The sequence below is a fragment of the Schistocerca nitens genome, chromosome 2, assembly GCF_023898315.1.
Source record: "Schistocerca nitens isolate TAMUIC-IGC-003100 chromosome 2, iqSchNite1.1, whole genome shotgun sequence".
NCBI lineage: Eukaryota > Metazoa > Arthropoda > Insecta > Orthoptera > Acrididae > Schistocerca > Schistocerca nitens.
In genome coordinates this window covers 999168169-999191753 of record NC_064615.1, presented here as the reverse complement: position 1 = coordinate 999191753, position 23585 = coordinate 999168169, and the positions used below count along the sequence as shown (strand labels likewise).

At 40.3% G+C, this 23585-nt stretch overlaps 1 protein-coding gene across 1 annotated transcript in view; it reads right to left on the bottom strand.

Moving 5' to 3' along the window:
• Positions 1-4736: 4736 nt before the first annotated feature.
• Positions 4737-23585, bottom strand: part of LOC126237324 (uncharacterized) — a 70359-nt gene continuing 51510 nt past the window's right edge. Inside the window, exons 2-3 of the mRNA XM_049947293.1 lie at positions 20225-20386; positions 4737-5036 (exon numbers count right to left, since the gene is read on the bottom strand). Coding sequence (XP_049803250.1) covers positions 4906-5036; positions 20225-20386 — 293 coding nt within the window. The 3' untranslated portion in view covers positions 4737-4905. The remainder of the gene's footprint in view (positions 5037-20224; positions 20387-23585) is intronic.

Sequence of the window (23585 nt, the reverse complement as noted above, 5' to 3'; positions counted from 1 at the left end):
GAATGATCATATAAAATTAATTGTTGGTAAGGCGGGTGCCAGGTTGAGATTAATTGGGAGAGTCCTTAGAAAACGTAGTCCATCAACAAAGGAGGTGGCTTACAAGACACTCGTTCGACCTATACTTGAGTATTGCTCACCAGTGTGGGATCCGTACCAGGTCTGGTTGACAGAGGAGATACAGAAGATCCAAAGAAGGGCGGCGCGTTTCGTCACAGGGTTATTTGGGAAGCGTGATAGTGTCACGGAGATGTTTAGCAAACTCAAGTGGCAGACTCTGCAAGAGAGGTTCTCTGCATCGCGGTGTAGCTCGCTGTCCAAGTTTCTAGAGGGTGCGTTTCTCGATGAGGTATCGAATATATTGCTTCCCCCTACTTATACCTCCCGAGGAGATCACGAATGTAAAATTAGAGAGATTCCAGCGCGCACGGAGGCTTACCGGCAGTCGTTCTTCCCGCGAACCATTCGCGACTGGAACAGGAAAGGGAGGTAACGACAGTGGCACGTAAAGTGTCCTCCGCCACACACCTTTGGGTGGCTTGCGGAATATAAATGTAGATGTAGATGAACAGCAAATAGTGGAGGAGGCAGTGTTCCAGAATGGGTAGGATGTGATCCCCTTATTGCACTAAAGAAATCACTGAATGCGGAAGAATGTGTAAATGCATGCCTCTAGTAGCAGAGACCTTTTAATATGTATGTTCATCACATATGGATTTAAAAAAAATTTTGTCTGTTTACTAGGATCTGACGTCAGTAGACTGGGTAGAATTTTAATACAAATACTTTACTATTTTAATTTTGTTGCAAGTCCACAATGACTATATATTGTGAGTATTCAGTACAAATATTTTTAAAATGTGTCCCATTAAGTTCCATGTGTAAGCCTGCATCTTACACACGGTAGCGAATAGATTTAAAAATAATAAAAAAATATATCTTATACATATACATAATCAACGAAATGTAATGCCATATGTGAATATTTCACATACTCGAAGTATTGCATTATAATTTTCTGGCTGTGTTCAAATACAAGAGTATCGTATATAATAGTGACAGGAATGGTTAGTATTCAATGAAGTCGCACAAAAGAGAAAACCTCTTTAATAGAACAGATATTTTACATCACTTTATTTCAATTCTTGTTCTTGGATGTGACACTTAAAATGGGCTTCAATGGTGTACTTTGATTGTTTTATTTATATTTCTAAAACTCAAAGAATGCTTATAACTGAATAAAATATTCAAATACTTGGCTAATGCTGTTCAGTAATGTTGACTACTACACTATTTATTTTTATTAATAAACTATTCATTCTATTTGTTGTTGAGTTCCGTGGATTGTGGATTATTTTAATTTAAGAAGTACCGCAACCATCAACATTTTATGTATTTTTATTTAAGCTAATACTCGTTTCAGGCTTTCACCCAGTCTTCAATTACCGTAATGTATATCTGGATCTTCATTATGCACATCGTTAAAACAGAGATGAATGCTGCAGCTGACTTTCTGCTCTGCTTGATGGTATTCCAATTTTCACGTTTATAGATGTGACACTTTTCCACTTCAGTCTTGCACAAAACCAGGCCAGTATTCGTCATGTTACCAACTCAGTTTTCTGCCATTTGTAGTCGGCGACATGGCGCATACTGGGCTGTTTTTGTGCAATACAGAAGAGGGAAGTGTTTGTGCCATTCTGCAAACATTATAATTGGAATACCGACAAGCAGAATGGAAAAGTAGTTGCAACACTCAATTTGTTGTCGATGTTTTAACGATGCACATACAGAAGATCCAGATACATGTTACACTAATTCAAGACGAATGAAAGCTTGAAAAGCGTGTTGTTTTAAATAATAACATATAAAAAATGCCGTACCTTGCTCTACACCTACCTGCAACTAACTATTGTTGTTAATTACGAATATCAGTCATCGCAAATCACTCTATTGTAGTTAGTTAATGAACTGTAAGGAATTATTCTATTCAATATACAATTGCAGTGCTAATTTTGTTTCTTTGCGTTCGTTTCTAAATGATGACGAAGTATTCCCATTATGGGAACATAAAGCCACAGCTTAGTCAGAATATGAGCAATGCTTAGTTCAGTTACAGCATTCTGAAACGCTGTAGTGATGTTAACAAAAAACTAAAACAACATATGTAACTATGTGTTGCGCATAATATGTGCTATGACTCAATGGAAATATTTCCTCACAAAACATCTTATACATTTCATAGTACACGTGTTTGCTCGAGTATGTTGTGTACGTAGTGTAATATAGCCTTATAGTACTTTAGGTAATACATAACACAAATTACTTTGTGTAGAAACAGGTAAGTCCAAGGGTTTCTTAAATCAAGCAACCGACTAATCTGACAAACTTTTGAAATATTAAATACGAAAATACTTAGTAATGTTCTAATAAATTATATTTATTTGGTCACGAATTGGATATTGGCTTCTCATACCATCTTCAGGTGACAACTGAATGACGCAAACACAGATAAAAATCATGTGTGACTTACAAAGATAGTATGTGTACTGAAGAAACGAAAATGATGTACAGTGTTGACATAGGAAAAAACCACATTTTTTGTGCCACGGAAGTAATGACATTAACTAAAAGCGCAACACAAACGTAACCTAAAAGTGAGAAAAAAGAAAATTTAGCCTGATCATTTCCAGGGCTCTGCCTGACTGAGCAGTATAGACGAACCTGCATTGATTGCAAGTGATCTTATGCATACTACTTTGAGCCAAGGATTGTAATTTGTCTTTACTACTTTTGTATGCCAAAAGTATTACAAACTCAGATCTGTCATCGCGAGACTTTAACTTTTTTGCAAGGTTACCTGAAACGTTGCCAAAATTTGAGATTATGTACCCGCTTTTACAACTGCTGAGGGATTGTTACTGGCCGGAGTACAAATTTGGTATATATTTACGTATTTCCTTTTTTGTAGTAATCAGGACAGAATTATTACCATCGCACGATGTTATTTTTGATAGTCTGTAGTTTTCTTTAAAAGACTGTTTTGATAATGGAACAGATATTAGCTGATGCACCATCGAATGGAAAGCTGTATGGTTGTGGCTGTATATGTCACGGCAGCTTGCAAGGACTACCGTACATGTAGCTACGTTTTTTTTCGATAAATGAAGATTAAGTGTCTTCTGGTGGCACAGGTCCAGTTAATTTATAATAGAGTCTCCGAGCTCCGTTGTGATATGAACTTTCTTTTATTGCGAGTTTAAATGTTGCGGTAATGTATTTAATTGTCTAGTGGTACTGGTTCACATATTTCCAATTCAGTGGCTGTTTCTGTAAGAAAATTTGTTCCGAATTGTCCATGAAAGTTTCAGAGCGTATAGGACTAAGAGGTGAACCCTTTGCTAGGTCAACACACTGACTACAATACTTGTTCTCAAATCGGTAGTAATTCTGTTTTACACATATTTGAGCACCAGTGATTACGACTCGTAATTCTAGATGATTCACTTTGGATCTGTGTGTCGGATCTGTTAATACGTTTACATATTTATCAGTAGGAACATTCCGAAATAAGCAAGTGATACCAAACGATGCTGCTTTATGACTGAGTGGGACTTACATATCTATAATTATATCAATAATAGCCATAGATTTCTTGCTACCAAAATTGGATTTAAAATTGATTTTTCCTTTTTAGTGCTATATTGTAACTCTTTCGCAAGTAAATAACAAGGTGCAGAAAAGGATTACACTAATGGGCATACTGGAATGCAATCTTTATGTAATTTAGGTAAACCAAATAATCTAGGAGCCATAGGACTCATATAAACAAGCATATTGCTGTTGGTTTAAGATATGATGGTTTTTTAGTATATGTAATTATTTCTACGTGAAATAAAATTTTTATGTGTTCCTATGTAACCACTGTACATCATTTTTGTATCTTCTGAACAGTTAATATCTGCGCAAGTCACACATTATTTTTACAGTATTTGAGACATTCAGTTGTCACCGAGAGATGGTCTAAGAAGTCGAATGCCAGTTCGTGACCAAATAAGTATACTTTTGCAGAACATTAGGAAGAATTTTACTATTTTATATTCTTATGACGTTCTGCCAAGCTCCGACGTAAAATTCAGTTATTAAATATCTGAGAGTTTGTTAGTAGAATATGAAATAACCCTACAAAATATATGATGACTTGGCAATGTCTAAGGCGCTTATGAAAATGAAACAATGTCCTTACCTTTCTTCTCAGGTTTATCATACACTGGCAACATTTAAGTAAAATTATGTGGATTACCTAATTTCACTGCCACACCTGTCTTTTATATGACTGTTACAACATCAAACAAAGCTATGTTTGGCAACGAAGCGAATCTGCATTATTTATTATTTTGTGAACAACGATGGACTTCGGAAATAATGAAATATACATTACCTCCGTACATGTTAGGAATAAAGTCAGTAATTCTTCAGATCGATGTCAACTGAGGAGTGTCGCTGTGATAAATTTGGGGGAATTACTGTAGCAATATTCCATTGCATAAATACTGTCATAATCTCTCTCATATTACAGAAATCATTCATTTATTTTTTCCGAATAATTTTGTAATTTGTTTGAATGACAGTCTCGTACAACTACATTCTTCGTTTTTAGCATGTCCTAGAGTTGGTACTGAATCTGCAGAGGATGCTCAAGGCTGTAAATATATGTGAAATTAAAACCAGGTAAAATTAATTCTGCTGTTTATTTAGCATATAGTAAATGTTTTAAGTACGTTACTTGCATTACCACAATATATTTCAGTTTAACAAGCATACGTGTGTCGATAGAACAGGTAAAAAATAACAGAAGTGATGTACTGACATACTTCAGATACCATCAGCATCCGTTTCTCTTTACTAATAGGAGCCATTGCAGCCATCTACAATGCAGAGGCTGACGGTGGACACGACCCTTCCTGTGCCATGCTTGCCACAGCACCCCACACTGGTGTCGCTGTCACTACATAGGCAACACCGCTCCGCGCCACCTGGAACCAAAACAAACACAAACACATTACCGTTAGAAAGGCTCATTACGTAAGTCGCCGAAGTTTACTATGCAGTGCCTGCCATCTGGGGCCAAAACAAACAAAAACACTACATCATTACAAATGTTCATTATGCACTCTCTCCCACCCTGTGTCACACAACTCACAACACTGAAGGAGAGATTCAATGTCACTGTTTGTGCAGTATTGCCATTTGCCACCTGAAAACAACAAAAACCCAAATACAAGAGCGTTACCAAGATTCAATGTATAACCATTGTTGCCCTGATCCACACGATACACAAGCCTCCGAAGTGGAGGTGCTGTCCGTGCATGTACAAGATTACTGTGGGTCATATGGAAGCAATACAGTCACAAACATAAAAGTATTACAAAGTTTCATAACATAATAGCACTGGCTCACAAACCATTAAACAAAATGTACACTTATAACCTTTCTATTGTTGTTGTTGTTGTGGTCTTCAGTCCTGAGACTGGTTTGATGCAGCTCTCCATGCTACTCTATCCTGTGCAAGCTTCTTCATCTCCCAGTAACTACCGCAACCTACATCCTTCTGAATCTGCTTAGTGTATTCATCTCTTGGTCTCCCTCTACGATTTTTACCTTCCACGATGCCCTCCAATACTAAATTGGTGATTCCTTGATGCCTCAGAACATGTCCTACCAACCGATCCCTTCTTCTAGTCAAGTTGTGCCACAAACTTCTCTTCCTCCCAATCCCATTCAATACCTCCTCATTAGTTATGTGATCTACCCATCTAATCTTCAGCATTCTTCTGTAGCACCACATTTCAAAAGCTTCTATTCTCTTCTTATCCAAACTATTTATCGTCCGTGTTTCACTTTCATACATGGCTACACTCCATACAAATACTTTCAGAAACGACTTCCTGACACTTAAATCTATACTCGATGTTAACAAATTTCTCTTCTTCAGAAACGCTTTCCTTGCCATTGCCAGTCTACATTTTATATCCTCTCTACTTCGACCATCATCAGTTATTTTGCTCCCCAAATAGCAAAACTCCTTTACTACTTTAAGTGTCTCATTTCCTAATCTAATTCCCTCAGTATCACCCGACTTAATTCGACTACATTCCATTATCCTCGTCTTGCTTTTGTTGATGTTAATCTTATATCCTCCTTTCAAGACACTATCCATTCCGTTCAACTGCTCTTCCAAGTCCTTTGCTGTCTCTGATAGAATTACAATGTTATCGGCGAACCTCAAAGTTTTTATTTCTTCTCCATGGACTTTAGTACCTACTCCCAATTTTTCTTTTGTTTCCTTCACTGCTCGCTCAATATACAGATTGAATAACATCGGGGAGAGGCTACAACCCTGTCTCGCTCCCTTCCCAACCACTGCTTCCCTTTCGTGTCCCTCGACTCTTATAACTGCCGTCTGGTTTCTGTACAAATTGTAAATAGCCTTTCGCTTTCTGTATTTTACCTCTGCCACCTTTAGAATTTGAAAGAGAGTATGCCAGTCAACGTTGTCAAAAGCTTTCTCTAAGTCTACAAATGCTAGAAACGTAGGTTTGCCTTTCCTTAATCTAGCTTCTAAGATAAGTCGTAGGGTCAGTATTGCCTCACGTGTTCCAATATTTCTACAGAATCCAAACTGATCTTCCCCGAGGTCGGCTTCTACCAGTTTTTCCATTCATCTGTAAAGAATTCGCGTTAGTATTTTCCAGCTGTTACTTATTAAACTGACAGTTTGGTAATTTTCGCATCTGTCAACACCTGCTTGCTTTGGGATTGGAATTATTATAATCTTCTTGAAGTCTGAGGGTATTTCGCCTATCTCATACATCTTGCTCACCAAATGGTAAAGTTTTGTCACTCTGGTTCTCCCAAGGCTGTCAGTAGTTCTAATGGAATGTTGTCTACTCCTGGGGCCTTGTTTCGACTCAGGTCTTTCAGTGCTCTGTCAAACTCTTCACGCAGTATCATATCTCCCATTTCATCTTCATCTACATCGTCTTCAGTTTCCATAATATTGTCCTCAAGTACATCGCCCTTGTACAGACCCTGAATATACTCCTTCCACCTTTCTGCTTTCCCTTCTTTGCTTAGAACTGGGTTTCCATCTGAGCTCTTGATATTCATACAAGTGGTTCTCTTTTCTCCAAAGGTCTCTTTAATTTTCCTGTAGGCAGTATCTATCTTACCCCTCGTGAGAGAAGCCTCTACATCCTTACTATCCTCTCTATTAGCAATGCAAAATGCATGCCAGACATACTTTTTTCATCAACCCATATACACACGCCATGGACTGTACCAATGAAACCGGAATTCAATCCTTCTTCTAGGCAAACGAATCTGCGCCAATATTTATCCTTCCTACCATTTCTACCTCTTCCCTCCCTATGCTACCCTCTGTCAGGGTGAGGCGAAACAAGGGCTGTGTCATTGTAAGAGGTACAGAGGCGAGCGAGTGTGACGGGGCTTACCCTAGTTCACAGCTTCCAGCGCCACGTCTTCATTACGCATCTGTGCTTAACATACAAAGGACTGCACAATAATCTAACAGTGAAATTAGACTAACTTTTCCTAACTTCGTGAGTGTATACTTCAATACATTAATGTTAACATTGTAAGGTGTCAGAATGCTCAAATGAATAAGTTAGGCCAAATGTACGATCTTATGAAAAAAATGAGTGGCGCTGAATAATAAGAGTACAAAGCTAAAAACTGTTCAGAATATGCGAATGTATGTCTCAATTAAAAGATACAAATTTCAAATTGATCAGAGCAATATTCTGGTCAAAACTGGCGTCTTTTTACGAAAAACTGAAGACACTAAATATTAGACTCAGAAAGATGAAAATTACTATGTGAGCTCAGTTACTTGTAAAAACATTATATATGTGATACCAATAAGCTACCTCTATTAGTTTTCAAGTTACTTACTAAAAACCAAATTTGGAATTAAAATGTCCTTCTTCATGATAGATTAAGTATCATTTGTATTTCTAATAGGAAATTCTACTTCCGGCTCTCTATCACATTTATGCAATAATACGGCCCGAACAAGTTTCAAGATTGTATTGAAAATAATAATAATAATAACAAGGAATCTTAAAGAGGAAGTTCTGAGGTCATGTTCTACTGTCTGTTCTGTTCTAAAATTCTAGCTAGCAGAGTTTAAATTAAGTCGACCTACAAATTTCTCTGTAACTAAAGCAAACTTAACTCTATTTCTTTAAAAATTAAGATTGTTAATTGTTAAAAGACAGAGATATTAATATGTGCCTGAGACGGGATCATTTAGATACTGCTACCTGTGCCTAATATGGTTGATAGCAGATGTTCCGTTTGGCGGTCCACTGCGCACGTATGTAAATACGGCCAGAGGGGCAGTGAGAAGGGGCACATCCACCGAGATGTCAATCTGTTGGCGTCAGTCAAACGCCTGCGTCCTTTGTGCTATGTATGACATCAGAGCTGGGCAAATTTCAATTCATTTTCGATAAAAGTAGGAAGTGAACTCGAGAGGACTGTACGCCATTCTGGATCACTTAGATTCCGCGGTGTGCCGCTAGTCATGTTCACAAAACCGCGTGGCAAGTAGCGAGATTATTCTACACTTTTAAGAGGAGCAATTAACTTTTGGTAATAAGTCAGGGCGATCGACCATTTTACTTGGAACTTGTCGTGAGGTAGCCTCTGAACTGTTAATTGTATTACTTCCATTAGGTATATCGGATAGAATACTAAGACTTACATTTTTTGCGAGAAAACATTTAAAGCATACAGCAACCAGTTTAAACTCAAAACTTTTATTTATAGTCATAGATAATGATCTTTGTGAGTAAATAGCAAGTAGGAACATTTTCTTTCAGTGAGCACAAAAAGTAATGTGGACTTCCAGATTGGAAATCATGGTCGGTAGGTTCTCCGCCGCTTTCTGACTGTCCGCAAAAATAGTTTTCAGACTCTTGTAAAAGGCGAACGTAAGTGCAAAGCATGCACTGATAATTTAAGTGTCTTTTCCTAACGACGTAACGGAGTAACGACAGTTTGGACTATTACGCGTTACCCCTCAAGGGTTTCTCCTCTGCATCCCCATTTTCTTTATTCATATCTTCTTCATACCACGACCGTCTTCGTAACCCAGTCCCCTACCCCATTTCTGCCTCCTAATGTCCAACCACTGCCTATGGAGCTGTGTACTGATCACTGGTTCAGATGGTTCAAATGGCTCTGAGCACAATGGGACTTAACATCTGAGGTCGTCAGTCCCCTAGACTTAGAACTACTTAAACCTAACTAACCTAAGGACATCACACACATCCATGCCCGAGGTAGGAATCGAACCTGCGACTGTAGCAGCAGCGCGGTTCCGGACTGAAGCGCCTAGAACCGCTCGACCACAGCGGCCGGCGTGATCACCATAGTTTTTCTAATGCTTTTGTCATTTAAAGTCCGTCTTCCACTGCTACAAATCAAAATTGGTAACATATACGCTGAAAGTAAACTTCAGTTTTCTGAAATACCGGAGGTGTATTGTTTCAGTCGTCTGATATTTTGAAAGAAGCACGTCAGAGAATCAGAACACTTCTGTTTATTTCTTCCCTTTTCCATGCAGTTTTGTCTTCGAGTTCTTAATAGACTCAGAACTGGTTTTATGAATTCAGTGTTAACCTTCCCACAGATTTCTTTTCATATTTTTTGACACATTGATCTTGTTTTATTATAACACATTTTACGCCCTTCATTCCAAAACATATTCTTAGAGATCCTCCAGTGTTTGCTGAAGTTTATATGTACTTGAGGAAACAGCAAAAAGAATGACGATTGATACTGCGCAATAGACAGGGTGTAACATTACGAACGGAATGCTCGCACCTAAGTGCAGCGTGTCCCTTAATCTGCGAAACTCCAAGGAGGAAACTGTCAGTGCATATGGGTCTGTCAAGTACATTTAGTGCCAGAAGTTGGGAGTAATATCCTTGGGGAGCTACCACCAAGAAAGATGGCGTCCTGGCTACTGTATTTTCTACATAATTAGGCTCAGGTTCAGGACACCAAAAAATTTACAGTGATCCATGGCATCTCTTATCAAAAAGCGTGACGTGCTATTCAATAAGAGCACGTTTATACAGCTTTTATACAAATCACCAAAGATACATGAAGTCGAATAAAGATGTAACAGAGAAATCGTTACGAATTCATTAATTTGATAAAAAATGGTACAGCATTAATCAAAATGTCAACTTTAAGGAGCTCATCAAAACACATGTGGAGGTGCAAGAATCTTTGTCACTAATTAAACAACTCACTGAGAAATGTCGAATACAAAAATGTCTCTGAGCACTATGGGATTTAACTTCTGAGGTCATTAGTCCCCTAGAACTTAGAACTACTTAAACCTAACTAACCTAAGGACATCACACACATCCATACCCGAGGCAGGATTCGAACCTGCGACCATGGCGGTCGCACGGTTCCTGACTGTCGAATACATGCAGAATCAGTATCAAACTAAGTTGAAACTTGATGGCAGGTTAAAACTGTGACCGAGACTCGAACTCGGGACCTTCTGCCTTTCACCGGCAAGTGCTCTACCGAACCTTTTTTATCTCATTTTGTTCTATACTGTTCGTTGAAATTGTTCGGGGCGTACGTCCGATGACACCCGTCCACTCAGTTTTTTTATTGCAGAGGGTAGCTAACCCTTTGACCGAACACGCTGAGCTACCGTGCCGGCAGCCGACTGAGATACTCAAGCACGAGCCACGACCAATCCTCACAGCTTTAATTCTGCCAGTACCTCGTCTCCTACTTTCTAAACTTCTTTCTGGAAACATCCCCCAGGCTGTGGTTAAGCCATGTCTTCGCAATATCCTTTCTTCCAGGAGTGCTAGTTCTGCAAATTTCTCAGGAAAGCTTCTGTGAAGAATGGAAGGTAGGAGACGAGGTACTGGCAGAACTGAAGCTGCGAGAAGGGTCGTGAATCGTGCTTCGGCAGCTCGGTCGGTAGAACACTTCCCCGTGAAACGCAAAAGGTCGCGAGTTCGAGTCTCGGTCTGGCACACCGTTTCAGTCTGCCAGGAAGTTTCATATCAGCTCACACTCTCCTGCAGAGTGAAAATTTCATCCTAAAACGAAGTTATTTGAAAAGGGAAGCCTGCTACAGTCATAGTAACTATACATTCTGATTCACAAATCACAGTATTTACAATGTAATTTTTTCGTCATTTACCAGGTTAATTCCAGTCAGTGATTATATACACTACCAAAATCGGCCTTAATTCAAATTGTATTGAATCTATGATAAAACTAAATGCACTAACGGAACGAACAGTTCACTTCACAAAAACATCAAGTGCCACGTTTCTTTCTAAATATTAAGCACTGTTAATCACTTGGTGAAAATGTGCTACCATCGTAATTACCTTTTTGTAAACTGTGAGTGCACTATTAACCATACAACCCCCAGCAATACTTCATTTAAATCAGCTCAAAAGTGTGCGTCTGTACTTGTAATTTCTTACTTTCATGATTATAGACTATGGGACACTGTACTGGTGTATAATCTGGGCCGAATGAGAGAGAGTGCAACTTACGGCTGTATAAAGACGATTAGAGACATGAGTGGAATAATTGAATTTGGGACCATGAATGAGGTAGAATTTATGTCAGTCTACGCACATATTTGGCCTCGCCTGCCGTTTCAGTTTAGTTTTATGTGTGTGTGCTTTCTGCACTTCAGAATTTTTTCGGCGTTGAGCTGCAGTTCGAACTTCCTTGGTTTTCCGAACTTTGTCGGCTTCCTCAGGCGCTGTTGTGAGAACATGTACTATTTTTTGTGAGTTATCCACGCTCGGAAATTCCATTTATTTTGTGGTTTAACGAAGTTTGATTTATTTTGAGCTTCAGCGTTCAAGACTTATAATATTACAGTGCTGATTACATTCCATGAGGATTCTCGACGTAGTCTACAGACTTTGTCTTTTATCGAGTGCACTAGGTGACGTAGTATAATAATGCTAGCGAAACAGAGACACTTTAACCTTACTTTGCACATGAGCAATATTTAGATATATGCACGTGTGACCATTTTCCTTTAGATGAAATACAGTGATATTAACACAAATAAGTTCATATTGGCTACTGTGACACGTATTAGCTTGTGCATCAACAACCTAACTTTATATAGCTCTGCGACTCTGAACTGACTGGTGCAGCCAGCAACAGTTACGAATGTAAATTCCATCAAGAAATACCCGTTTTATGATGAACACCTCCACGAAGTTTGATAAACATCTGACTGGTACCTCATGAGCTAACACTTTCCAATTTCGGTAGTGTGATTCCGGTACTCATATGAGCATTTCATTTACAGCATGGATACGCGCAGTAAGGTCTTTCCTCTGATTCTAAAAATAATAGCCAGTAGAGGCACCATGACAGTTTCAGAGCAGCTTGCATTATTGTCATTTTCCCATGATATGCTTTCTCTCTGATTTTATGCTAATATATTGCAGATGGAATGAAAGGAAGGCTACTTTCCCTAGTACATGACACATCCTCCAGTAGCTGACATCCCTAGTGGCTGGCACCATCTCTCTGATTCACACATCAAAGTTACGTTTCTCTCTCTCTCTGTAATGGTTACTTTAATGAGGCAACAACCTTACGAAGTACTACTGAGCGGATGAAAGCATTACATTTTTCCCTGGAAGCTGATACACTCCCAGCAGCTGCTACCATCTCTCTGATAAATCCCAAAGCAAATTTCCTCTCTTTCTGTACTGCTTAGTTTATCGAGCCAATAACATTATGACATATTACAGACGATACGGAGGGAACACAGTTGTGAACTGATTTGATCACTAGTGCCAATATGCAAGCCAAGTGTATTCTTCTGAAAATATTATAGAACAATTATAACAGTAATACCGCATGTGACTTGTGCTTGAAGTCTTCCATACTTTGAAAAATAATACAATTTCAAATTGCAGCAAAGTCTGAATTTTCGTTTGTGACCATTTTTTGCGGATGAAGTATTTTCAAATTATTTAAAATGGAGGGATGGTGGTGGTTAGGTTTTAAATGTTCGGCAAAAGCCAAGTGGTGTGTGACCTGACTTTTTGTTCAATAAACATACTGCTTGTTTGTCTAATGTATGCTGCACCATATTCTTCGCAGTTACTCGTATAAAACTCATAACCATTAAATTTTTACGTGTATGGCTATTCGCTATGAATACAGCGATTTTGCACCTTGTTAGCCGACGAATAGACAGCGTCTATATTGTATTTTTGAAGCAGTTTGGCTAAATTGAACGAAAGACTTCATAAGAATTCAGAAATAGCTGTTGAGGGTGTTGGACAGTATGTTTAAGACGAGATTCCGCGAACATTTATTGAACAAAAAGGACAGGTCATATGTCACTTGGCTTTTGCCGAACGTTTGAAAGCTGGTGCAGTCTTGTTCGTTCGCCGATTATCAACAAGCACCGGGCTTTAGTTGTTACGAGTGCTGATATATCTAAGACGACGCAACTCTTTCTCTATGTATGCTACAGATAATGGCGGGTCACTAATGCGATGAATCACAGCTTTGAAATGTAAGTTAAAAGTAATGAAAACTGCGATGAACATAATTTTCAACAAACTATCTTTATGATAATCTCATTACCTTCTACTTGTATGCAAATCTAAGGACCAACGTCCGAATAAAGACTTTCTTAAGCGTCTTAGATTCCTCATATCAAGCCGCATTAGGTGCTTATTTAAGGAAAAAGATAACCTACTTTCGCGCGAAGTTTATTTCTCGACAGTTTAACTCGTCTGTTACGACCAACTGGGTGTTTTAATGAAAGTTGTCAACCATGCTGTTTGAAATACTGCCCAACTGACTGTTCGCACCTACTCTCTTAAGTTAAATAATTACAGATGTATTTACTGCCCTACACCTAAGAAAGAGTGTGTTAATGTTGAAGGTCTTTTTTGTTTCCTGAGAGAGTGCTTAATCTCTCTATCAAAGGCTTTGACCAAAAAGAAATGCAGTTGTTAAATAAGGGTCTGAAACACTGCATTCAACGTAACCTAGACAGAAAACTAGCGACATCCCTAATTCTGGATCAGATAATCGCCACGACCGTTTCCCCATGCACTAGAGATGAGATGTTTAAAATCGCTTGCAGAGCTAATGAGCTCATAGAGAAAGCCTCTCGTATGAAATCTAAAAATTGTTCATCGCTTATCATTAAAAAGTATTAACGATAAGTTAAGGGTGGGCAAAGAAAGTACTTCCATCGTTTTATACAACCTGTATCACGAAACATTACAGTTCCTTAACGAGGTCAACATCGGGAGATCGAAGATCCATTTTCAAAGGAGTTTCATTCTGCCCTATTGAGGCGGCAAAAAATGAAAATACGGATCCTAAAGTCCCATTGTTACGTGCCCAAATCAAAACTAATAAAATAATTAGTTGATTTACTAACTAGTACCGTTTTTCCATCTAGCAGTGTTTTCCTATCTCTGATCATAAAAAATCTTGAAGCTAGTGCTCCCATAAACGAGTCATTGCTCTCATACGAGACTAATGAAATGTGTTGCATCCCATAGCTGCTGACAGCTCATAATTATTTTTCGTTTAGTGACAAGTACTATAGATAAACCGACGACCTGGCTACGGATAACTCTTTAGCAGGTTTCATCGTCGACGTTTCCGTAAGTGGTCTTGAATGTAGCTGTTACAATAATAACAAAAAGAATTCCAAACAAGTCTTCTTTTACCGTCGATGTGTTGACAACAATTTTGTTGTCTTCAAAGGACAAACAGAAAATGTGAAAGGGTTAGTAGAAAAATTCAGTAGACTTTGTATCAAAATGGAACTCAGACAGGAATTGATGAATGAACATTCCATATTTAATAATTAAGGTTTTCAGTTAGAACGCAATGTACTTAGTATCATGTTTGATATCTACCACAGACCAACCACGAGTACTTCCGTGATACATGCTTTCTCCTGTCACTCGTTCCGTTACTTCAAGGCTATGATTCACCGTATTAGTGAATTTCCACTGTCTGCAGTCCTCATACAGGAAGTGTTGACAGGTCTTAGATACATAGCCGCTCGTTTCTCATTCTGTTAGCCGACCAATATATAGTGTTTGTAACGTATTTTTGAAGGATTTTGGCGAAGGCGAACGAAAGGTTCCCTAGAAAAGGGATTCTCCCAAATTTAGAACTAGCTGCAGAGGGTGTGGGGTGATATTCTCATCTGGCGTAGTGTTGTTCCTGTACAGATTATCAGCAATTCCAGTGGGGCAGAAGAGGGGACATAGGTTCAGAGCACTCTCTTGCCCTTGGGATGGGAAACTGCCTTAAAGTCGGAAGAATCAGCAATCATCAACGACATGAGGATGTAGGAGGCAACACAAATCGCTGCATTACAGAAACGTAATGAGTATCCACAGGATATGTGGCCTGTTACTGAAAAGGTGCAATGATGTCCTCTCCATTAGTAAAAGATTCCGGAGTAGTTTCCCTTTCGGATCTCCGCGATGGAGCTGCCAAGTGGCAAATGATCATGAGAAAAAGATTGGATAACCAACGGAAGGGTAATGTTTTACAAGTCGGGGCGTGGAATGTCAGAAGTTTGAATGTGTTAGGGAAGCTAGAAAATCAGAAAATGGAAACGCTAAGGCTCAATCTAGATATAGTGGGGGTCAATGAAGTAAAATGGAAAGAATACAATGATTTTTGGTCGTATTAGTACGGGGTAATATCAACAGCAGCAGCAAAAGGTAGAACGGGAGTAGGATTCGTTATGAATAGGAAGGCCGGGGAAATAGTGAGTTACTGCGAACAGTTCAGTGATAGGATTGTTCCCATCAGAATCGACAGCAAACCAACACCGACAAAAATAGCTCAGGTATATATGCCGACGTCGCAAGTAGAATATGAAGAGATAGAGAAAGTATTTGAGGATAACTAAAGGATAACTCAGTACGTAAAGGGAGATGAAAATCTAATAGTCGTGGGGGACTGGAACTGGGTTATAGAGGAACGAATGGAAGAAAGGGTTGCAGGAGAAAGTGAACTTGATAATGGGAATGAGACAGAAGAAATAATAATTGTGTTCTGGAATAAATTTCAACTGGTAATAGCGAATTTTCTGTTCAAGAATCACATGAGGAGGAGGCATACTCGATAAAGGTCGGGATCTATGGGAAGGTTTGAGTTAAACTACATCATGGTCAGGAAGAAATTCCGAAATCAGATATTGGACTGTAAGCCATACCCAGAAGCAGACATAGATTCCGATCACAATTTTAGTAATTATGTACAGTAGGCTGAAGTCTAAGAGACTAGTCAGGAAAAATGAACAGACAAAGAAGTGAGATACGGAAGTACTAAGGAATGGAGAGATAAACTTGGAGTTCTCTGAGGCTACATATACTGTGATAATGAATAGCTCAGTAGGCACTTCAATTGAAGAAACACGGACATCTCTAAAAAGAGCACTCACAAACGGTGGAGAAAAAAACATGTGCGAGGAAGATAACTACGAAGAAACAGAAAAACACAGTGTGAACTACATGTAGGCATCTAAGAGTTCTTATTCTACTAATGGATTCAGAACTGTATTAGTTATTGCTCCTGCACATTTTTTAGTACCATGGCATTTTGCTGTATGCATATTGTTATGGATACTCGCAAATAATGTGATGCCTTCTGACGAAGGGCACTAAGTGCCCGAAACCAGTAAAGTAATTAAATTTCTTTTATGTAGCTGGTTGCTTATTATCTCATTATAGACGACTACAATTCCTGAAGATGCATGAAATACCAAGCGTACAGTTTCTCCAGTTTCGCCGCGATGGCAGGCAATATGACAGACCCCAGGTTTTGGAAGATTTAAATACTTCTTTGCTGGACCCAGTAGCGTAAAGGTTTTAGATGGTGGACGAAAAACACCTTAAACACTATCTCGTTCTGCGAATCTGCCGACTGTTCTGGAGGTATTGCCGGCAAACGAGCAGTACAGCAGTGACTTGTGATCTTCTTTTTGTTCCTGCTGCTGTCTAGTGCTGCCTGTCTAAACTAATGCCTTATCTGATTGATCCTGTGATCCTGTACCCCAGATGGAAAGCTGTGCTGCTCGCGTGCTGTGAACGATAGTGAGTAAAACAACTTCACATTAGGAGTTGTGGTGACTACTGAAAGCATGTAGATACAAATCAGTGTGTGTAGGTTTCTTTCCCACATTATTTCCCAGCTGAGCATCTGGGTTCCGTTTCACCAGGGCGCCAAAAAATGGGAGGGCGCCTGCAGTGGTTCAAATGGCTCTGAGCGCTATGGGACTTAACTTCTAAGGTCATCAGTCCCCTAGAACTTAGAACTACTTAAACCTAACCAACCTAAGGACATTACACACATCCGTGCCCGAAGCAGGATTTGAACCTGCACCCGTAGCGGTCGCGCGGTTCCAAACTGTAGCGCGTAGAACCGCTCGGCCACCCCGGCCGGCCGCCTGTAGTGTATCAGAGTTCTGGGCATGTAACGATCTAATCTCATTATCAACGCTCATGACTCCCTGATAATTGAATGTGGTACACTCAAGGTCAGGATGTAACCTAATATCTCTCACATGTAAGGATAAATTGGAAAATGAAAGTCAAACTCTGTCTCCCCCTCCTCTCCACCAGTAGGATTTCTTGAACAGAGTTGGAAATCAAGTTCCTATTACCGCCACCTCTTTTCTGTCCATTCCTATTGTCTGAGCGCCGTCATTTGAGGTCTGCACACTCTAACGGATGGATCTTCATAGGGATTTCAGTGTTTCCCTACTTGAAATGGCGGAAAATTTTTACCTTAATTTAGGATCCAAAATTACGTAACCCACTTCGACGTTGCAGTGTGTTTGAAGGAAATTCGAAGCAGCATGTCGTCCTACTGGCTGAGCTACTGCAATTTAATGGTGTCATAGCATTTTCTGTAAAAATTCCAACGTATGAACACGTCCAGTTGCTAATTACCATTTCAAGTTTATTTGTTAGATTTTCCCCTACGTTTCTAGATTATTAAGCAAAGCTGCTCATAAAAATGATGCTTTTAATGCGTAAACTTATCCCAGTGTATTGTTTAAATAAATAAATTTGACATCAGTAGAATAGCTGTATATTGGTAGATTTCTTCTCCAATGTAGGTACAATATGTTGTATTTACTTATGTTCAGAGTCAACTGCCATAGCCAGCACCATTCATCAGTCCTCTGCAGAGTGATCTGCAGAGGTTTGATGAATGGTGCAGGCTCTGGCAGTCGATCCTGAACATAAATAAATGTAACATATTGCGCATACGTAGGAAAAGATATCCACTACTGTACAACAATACTACTTACGACAAGTTGCTGGGAATAATATCAACTGTAAAATATTTAGGAGTAACTATCCAGAGCAACCTTAAGTGGAGTAACTACAAAAAACGAATAGTAGGAAAAGCACACACCAGACAGATTAATTGGAAGAATCTTAAGAAAATGTAACTCGTACACGAATAAAGTGGCTTGTGCGACCGATTCTTGAATATTGTTAATCAGTCTGGGATCCTTACTAGCTAGGGCTGATAAGAGGGGTACGAAGATCCCACGGAGAGTAGTTTCATCATGGGATCGTTTAGATCAGGGGTCTCCAAACTACGGCCCGCGTTAGCTGACCGGACATCCCCGGAATCCGGCCCGCCAAATATTTGAGGTGGTACCTATACTGCCAACAATTGAGTTTCGAGGCCTATCGCGACATTGGCTCTGCTACTCGCTACAAGACTACGCAACTAAACTAATTGTTGCGCCGCTTGAAATAACAATGCGTTGACATACTCTACCTCTGTTACGTCTTGCAGTAATAGTGTTGCTAACAATGATTTTGAGATTTCGTTAACTTTGCAGGACGCTTTTGTGAAGATGTGCAGTGACAGATTTTTTTGTCGGTGAAATTCGCCAGAATAAAATACGCCAGAATTTCGATCAGGTACGTCCACCAATCAAAATTATGTAATTAAATAAAAATCGTAGTTCGCTTCAGTGCTAGCTATCCCCTCAACCCTAGATTTTTGCGATTTCATCTTTCCTTTACCTTACATTACGGTGATCATGGAGTGCTGGGTTTCTTTAATCCCACTAGGTAGATCTTGGCCCTTATGACTTCGTGGAGGAGTCTATGTGGCCCGCAGACTAAAACGTTTGCAGACCCCTGGTTTAGATGGCGCGAGAGCGTTATATTGATGCTCAAGAAACTCCATTGGCAGAGGTCACAAGACAAGCGTTGTGCATCACGGAGGGGTTTGCTACTGAAAATTCGATGGAGAGCTTTCCTGGAAGAGTCGGACAACATATTACTTCCTCCCATATACATCCAGCGACATGAAAAGCACAAGAAAATTCGAAAAATTAAAGGTATACTCGGAAAACAAATTTTAAAAAATGTTCGTAATGTAGGTCTAGGTGTCATGATGCTGGAAAAGAACGGATTAGTGACTTAATGTTTGATATAGCCCATCCATTCGTTAAACTTGCAATCTGCTTGACGGAGGCCAACACAAGTTCCGTCCATACTCTCAGCCGTCCGGAATCTGAGTGGTGATAAATGGCGGGGCACCCCTAACGGTCTCTCTGCCCATCCTTTTCTACTACTGGTGCATCTTTGCCAGTCTACATACGAGAGTTAGGTTGGCAACAAACCAAACAAAAAGCGCATCTATGCATTACAGCTGTCCTGCTCATAGAATCACACCCAAAGCGTTCATTCTGATGTTCAAGAGCAACATAACATGGGAGGGGAGAGGATGTGCACTAATACATGATCAAATAAACACAGTGGCGTCCACCTCAGAGCTTCTCGGTAACAGAGCAAATATTTACAAAGACCAGTCCATCGTTACCAACAAAGGAATGCTGGATACCCTGAGATGACGTAATGGAACGGGACAACCAGTTCCATCTCAGTGTTACACCGTTAATGTAAGGTTATAACAGTACATTATGACACAATTTAAATTCTGAAGTTCAGTCAATAATGACGTGAAATAATGAAAAACAACTTTTTGTAGCCCCTGCGAGCTAATAAACAGGCAACTTGCCGCTGTGACTATGTGAGCGTTTTGGCCTTTTAGTGAAACAGACCGGTGGGAATCTCACCTTCGAAGTTTTTCTTCATCCAGCTGTCAGCCTCTTTTCCTGGACATGTCATCGGCAGGTCTGCAGGATAGCTGAATGGGTCTTCACAGCGAGAATCCTTTGTGGAATCGCAAACGTAACACTTGATGGGTTCATCTGGTTCATCTACTTCATCTGAAACATCTGAAAATATGCCTGAGTGCTTGGTAAAATATTTCAAGTATCTCAAACTCAAATGTTAAGCGTTTGAGGCCACGCACAAATTCTGCACAGCTCTTCTCTGCTGGATCCTAATGGAAGTGGTTGGTCATTGATTTCTCCTAAAGTTTTGTCTACAACAAAATATTATGAATGTGCAAGAACCAAGCGCAAACACTAAGAATGGAAGACCAAGAACATAGCATTCACATGAAGAAGATTGCGGTCTTCCACACCTACTGCTCAAGAAGCAGTGACGGAAATACACGAATGATTCAAGATTGGGCTACCAGTTCTAATACAAGCTTAATGCATTGCCGTCGTAAGTGAAGAATGATTGCAGGAACTGCTGAATAGAAACACGAGTCCAATCGGTTCAGAATATGGACTGGACCAAACTGTGGGAAGACGAAAGTAATGAAGTGTAGCTGAAATGAAATTAGCGACAAATGCAACATCTCCATTGGGGTGCATGAAGTAGGCGATGTTAAAATATGCCGATACCTCGGAAGCTAAATAATATACGTCGGAGAGATCAAGGAGGAAACAAAATGCAGACGAGCTCAAGGAAAGAGGGCATTCACTGCCGAAAGAAGCCTACTAGTATCAAAAGTAGGATTTGATCTGAGGAAGAAATTTCTGAATGCGTACGTTTGCAGCCAGCATTGTATGGTAGTGAACCAGATTGTGGGAAATGTAGCGAAAAGAACCATGTGATTTGTGGTATCGTGCTATAGAAGAATACTGAAATTAGATGAACTGATAAGAATGAAGAGGTTCTCCATAGAATCGGAGAGGAAAGGAACGTAAGGAACCACTGACAAGAAGAAGCGACTAGATGATAGGAAATGAGAGATCAGGGAAAAAATTACATGATATTGGTTGGATCAGTAGAGGGAAAGAGCTGTAGGGGACGATAGAGTTTGTAATAGCAGTATTGTACACACATCGCGGTACCACACTAAAGTCGACAGTTAGAATCGATACCACAGACATTAGCGACAGCTCGCTGCAATTCGCAACGACGTGTGGTACACACTCCTGAAGACAGTGCCTTCCCTCTCAGCCTAGCACCATCCTCACGCTGAGAACCATATAGAGTCGAGCATGCAAGAGCACTTCCCCATTCCTAGACCTTAGATACAGCAGTCAACAACATTTTGAAGGAACAGTGCTTGTGAAGTTTCAGATGAACTTGTACTGTTGTTAATGTCGAACATTGAACCGCAAGATAACAGTTTTTCGATTAGTGCATCAAGTAATGCTTTGTTTGTCCGTGCCGATTGTAAATTATCCAGTACTCCTGTGTCAAAGCTAAGTAATTTATAAAATAAAGCGAACTACTATTTCATCTGTTACAGTTGCTATGAATCATCTCCGAGAGCACTCATAGAACCAACAAAAGTGGTTCGAATGGCTCTGAGCACTATGGGACTTAACATCTGTGGTCATCAGTCCCCTAGAACTTAGAACTACGAGGGCAGTTCAATAAGTAATGCAACACATTTTTTTCTGAAACAGGGGTTGTTTTATTCAGCATTGAAATACACCAGGTTATTCCCCAATCTTTTAGCTACACAACACTATTTTTCAACGTAATCTCCATTCAATGCTACGGCCTTACGCCACCTTGAAATGAGGGCCCGTATGCCTGCACGGTACCATTCCACTGGTCGATGTCGGAGCCAACGTCGTACTGCATCAATAACTTGTTCATCATCCGCGTAGTGCGTCCCACGGATTGCGTCCTTCATTGGGCCAAACATATGGAAATCCGACGGTGCGAGATCGGGGCTGTAGGGTGCATGAGGAAGAACAGTCCACTGAAGTTTTGTGAGCTCCTCTCGGGTGCGAAGACTTGTGTGAGGTCTTGCGTTGTCATGAAGAAGGAGAAGTGCGTTCTGATTATTGTGCCTACGAACACGCTGAAGTCGTTTCTTCAATTTCTGAAGAGTAGCACAATACACTTCAGAGTTGATCGTTTGACCATGGGGAAGGACATCGAACAGAATAACCCCTTCAGCGTCCCAGAAGACTGTAACCATGACTTTACCGGCTGAGGGTATGGCTTTAAACTTTTTCTTGGTAGGGGAGTGGGTGTAGCGCCACTCCATTGATTGCCGTTTTGTTTCAGGTTCGAAGTGATGAACCCATGTTTCATCGCCTGTAACAATCTTTGACAAGAAATTGTCACCCTCAGCCACATGACGAGGAAGCAATTCCGCACAGATGGTTCTCCTTTGCTCTTTATGGTGTTCAGTTAGACAACGAGGGACCCAGCGGGAACAAACCTTTGAATATCCCAACTGGTGAACAATTGTGACAGCACTACCAACAGAGATGTCAAGTTGAGCACTGAGTTGTTTGATGGTGATCTGTCGATCATCTCAAACGAGTGTATTCGCACGCTCCGCCATTGCAGGAGTCACAGCTGTGCACGGCCGGCCCGCACTCGGGAGATCAGACAGTCTTGCTTGACCTTGCGGCGATGATGACACACGCTTTGCCCAACGACTCACCGTGCTTTTGTCCACTGCCAGATCACCGTAGACATTCTGCAAGCGCCTATGAATATCTGAGATGCCCTGGTTTTCCGCCAAAAGAAACTCGATCACTGCCAGTTGTTTGCAACGCACATCCGTTACAGACGCCATTTTAACAGCTCCATACAGCGCTGCCACCTGTCGGAAGTCAATGAAACTATACTAGACGAAGCGGGAATGTTTGAAAATATTCCACAAGACATTTCAGGTTTTTTCAACCAAAATTGGCCAAGAAAAAAAATGTGTTGCATTACTTATTGAACTGCCCTCGTACTTAAACCTAACTAACCTAAGAACGTCACACACATCCATGCCCGAGGCAGGATCGAACCTGCGACAGTAGCAGTCGCGCGGTTCCGGACTGCGCGCCTAGAACCGCTAGACCACCGCGGCCGGCATAGAACCAACAGTTGTGGCCGGACGATTGTACGAGCAGTTCACAACTGTAATATACCCAAGGAACAGTTGTGAACGTTTGCAACAACTACAACTCTGAGATCAAAAGGTTGACACAGCAGTGGCATTCGTGGTAGGCCACGACAAAACAAGGAGAAGACTGACAACCTAAGAAACGTATGGGTGACTGTAACGAACATTTGCGCAGAGAAGAGTTTTCTGCATGTCGTTCTAAGAAGGGTTTG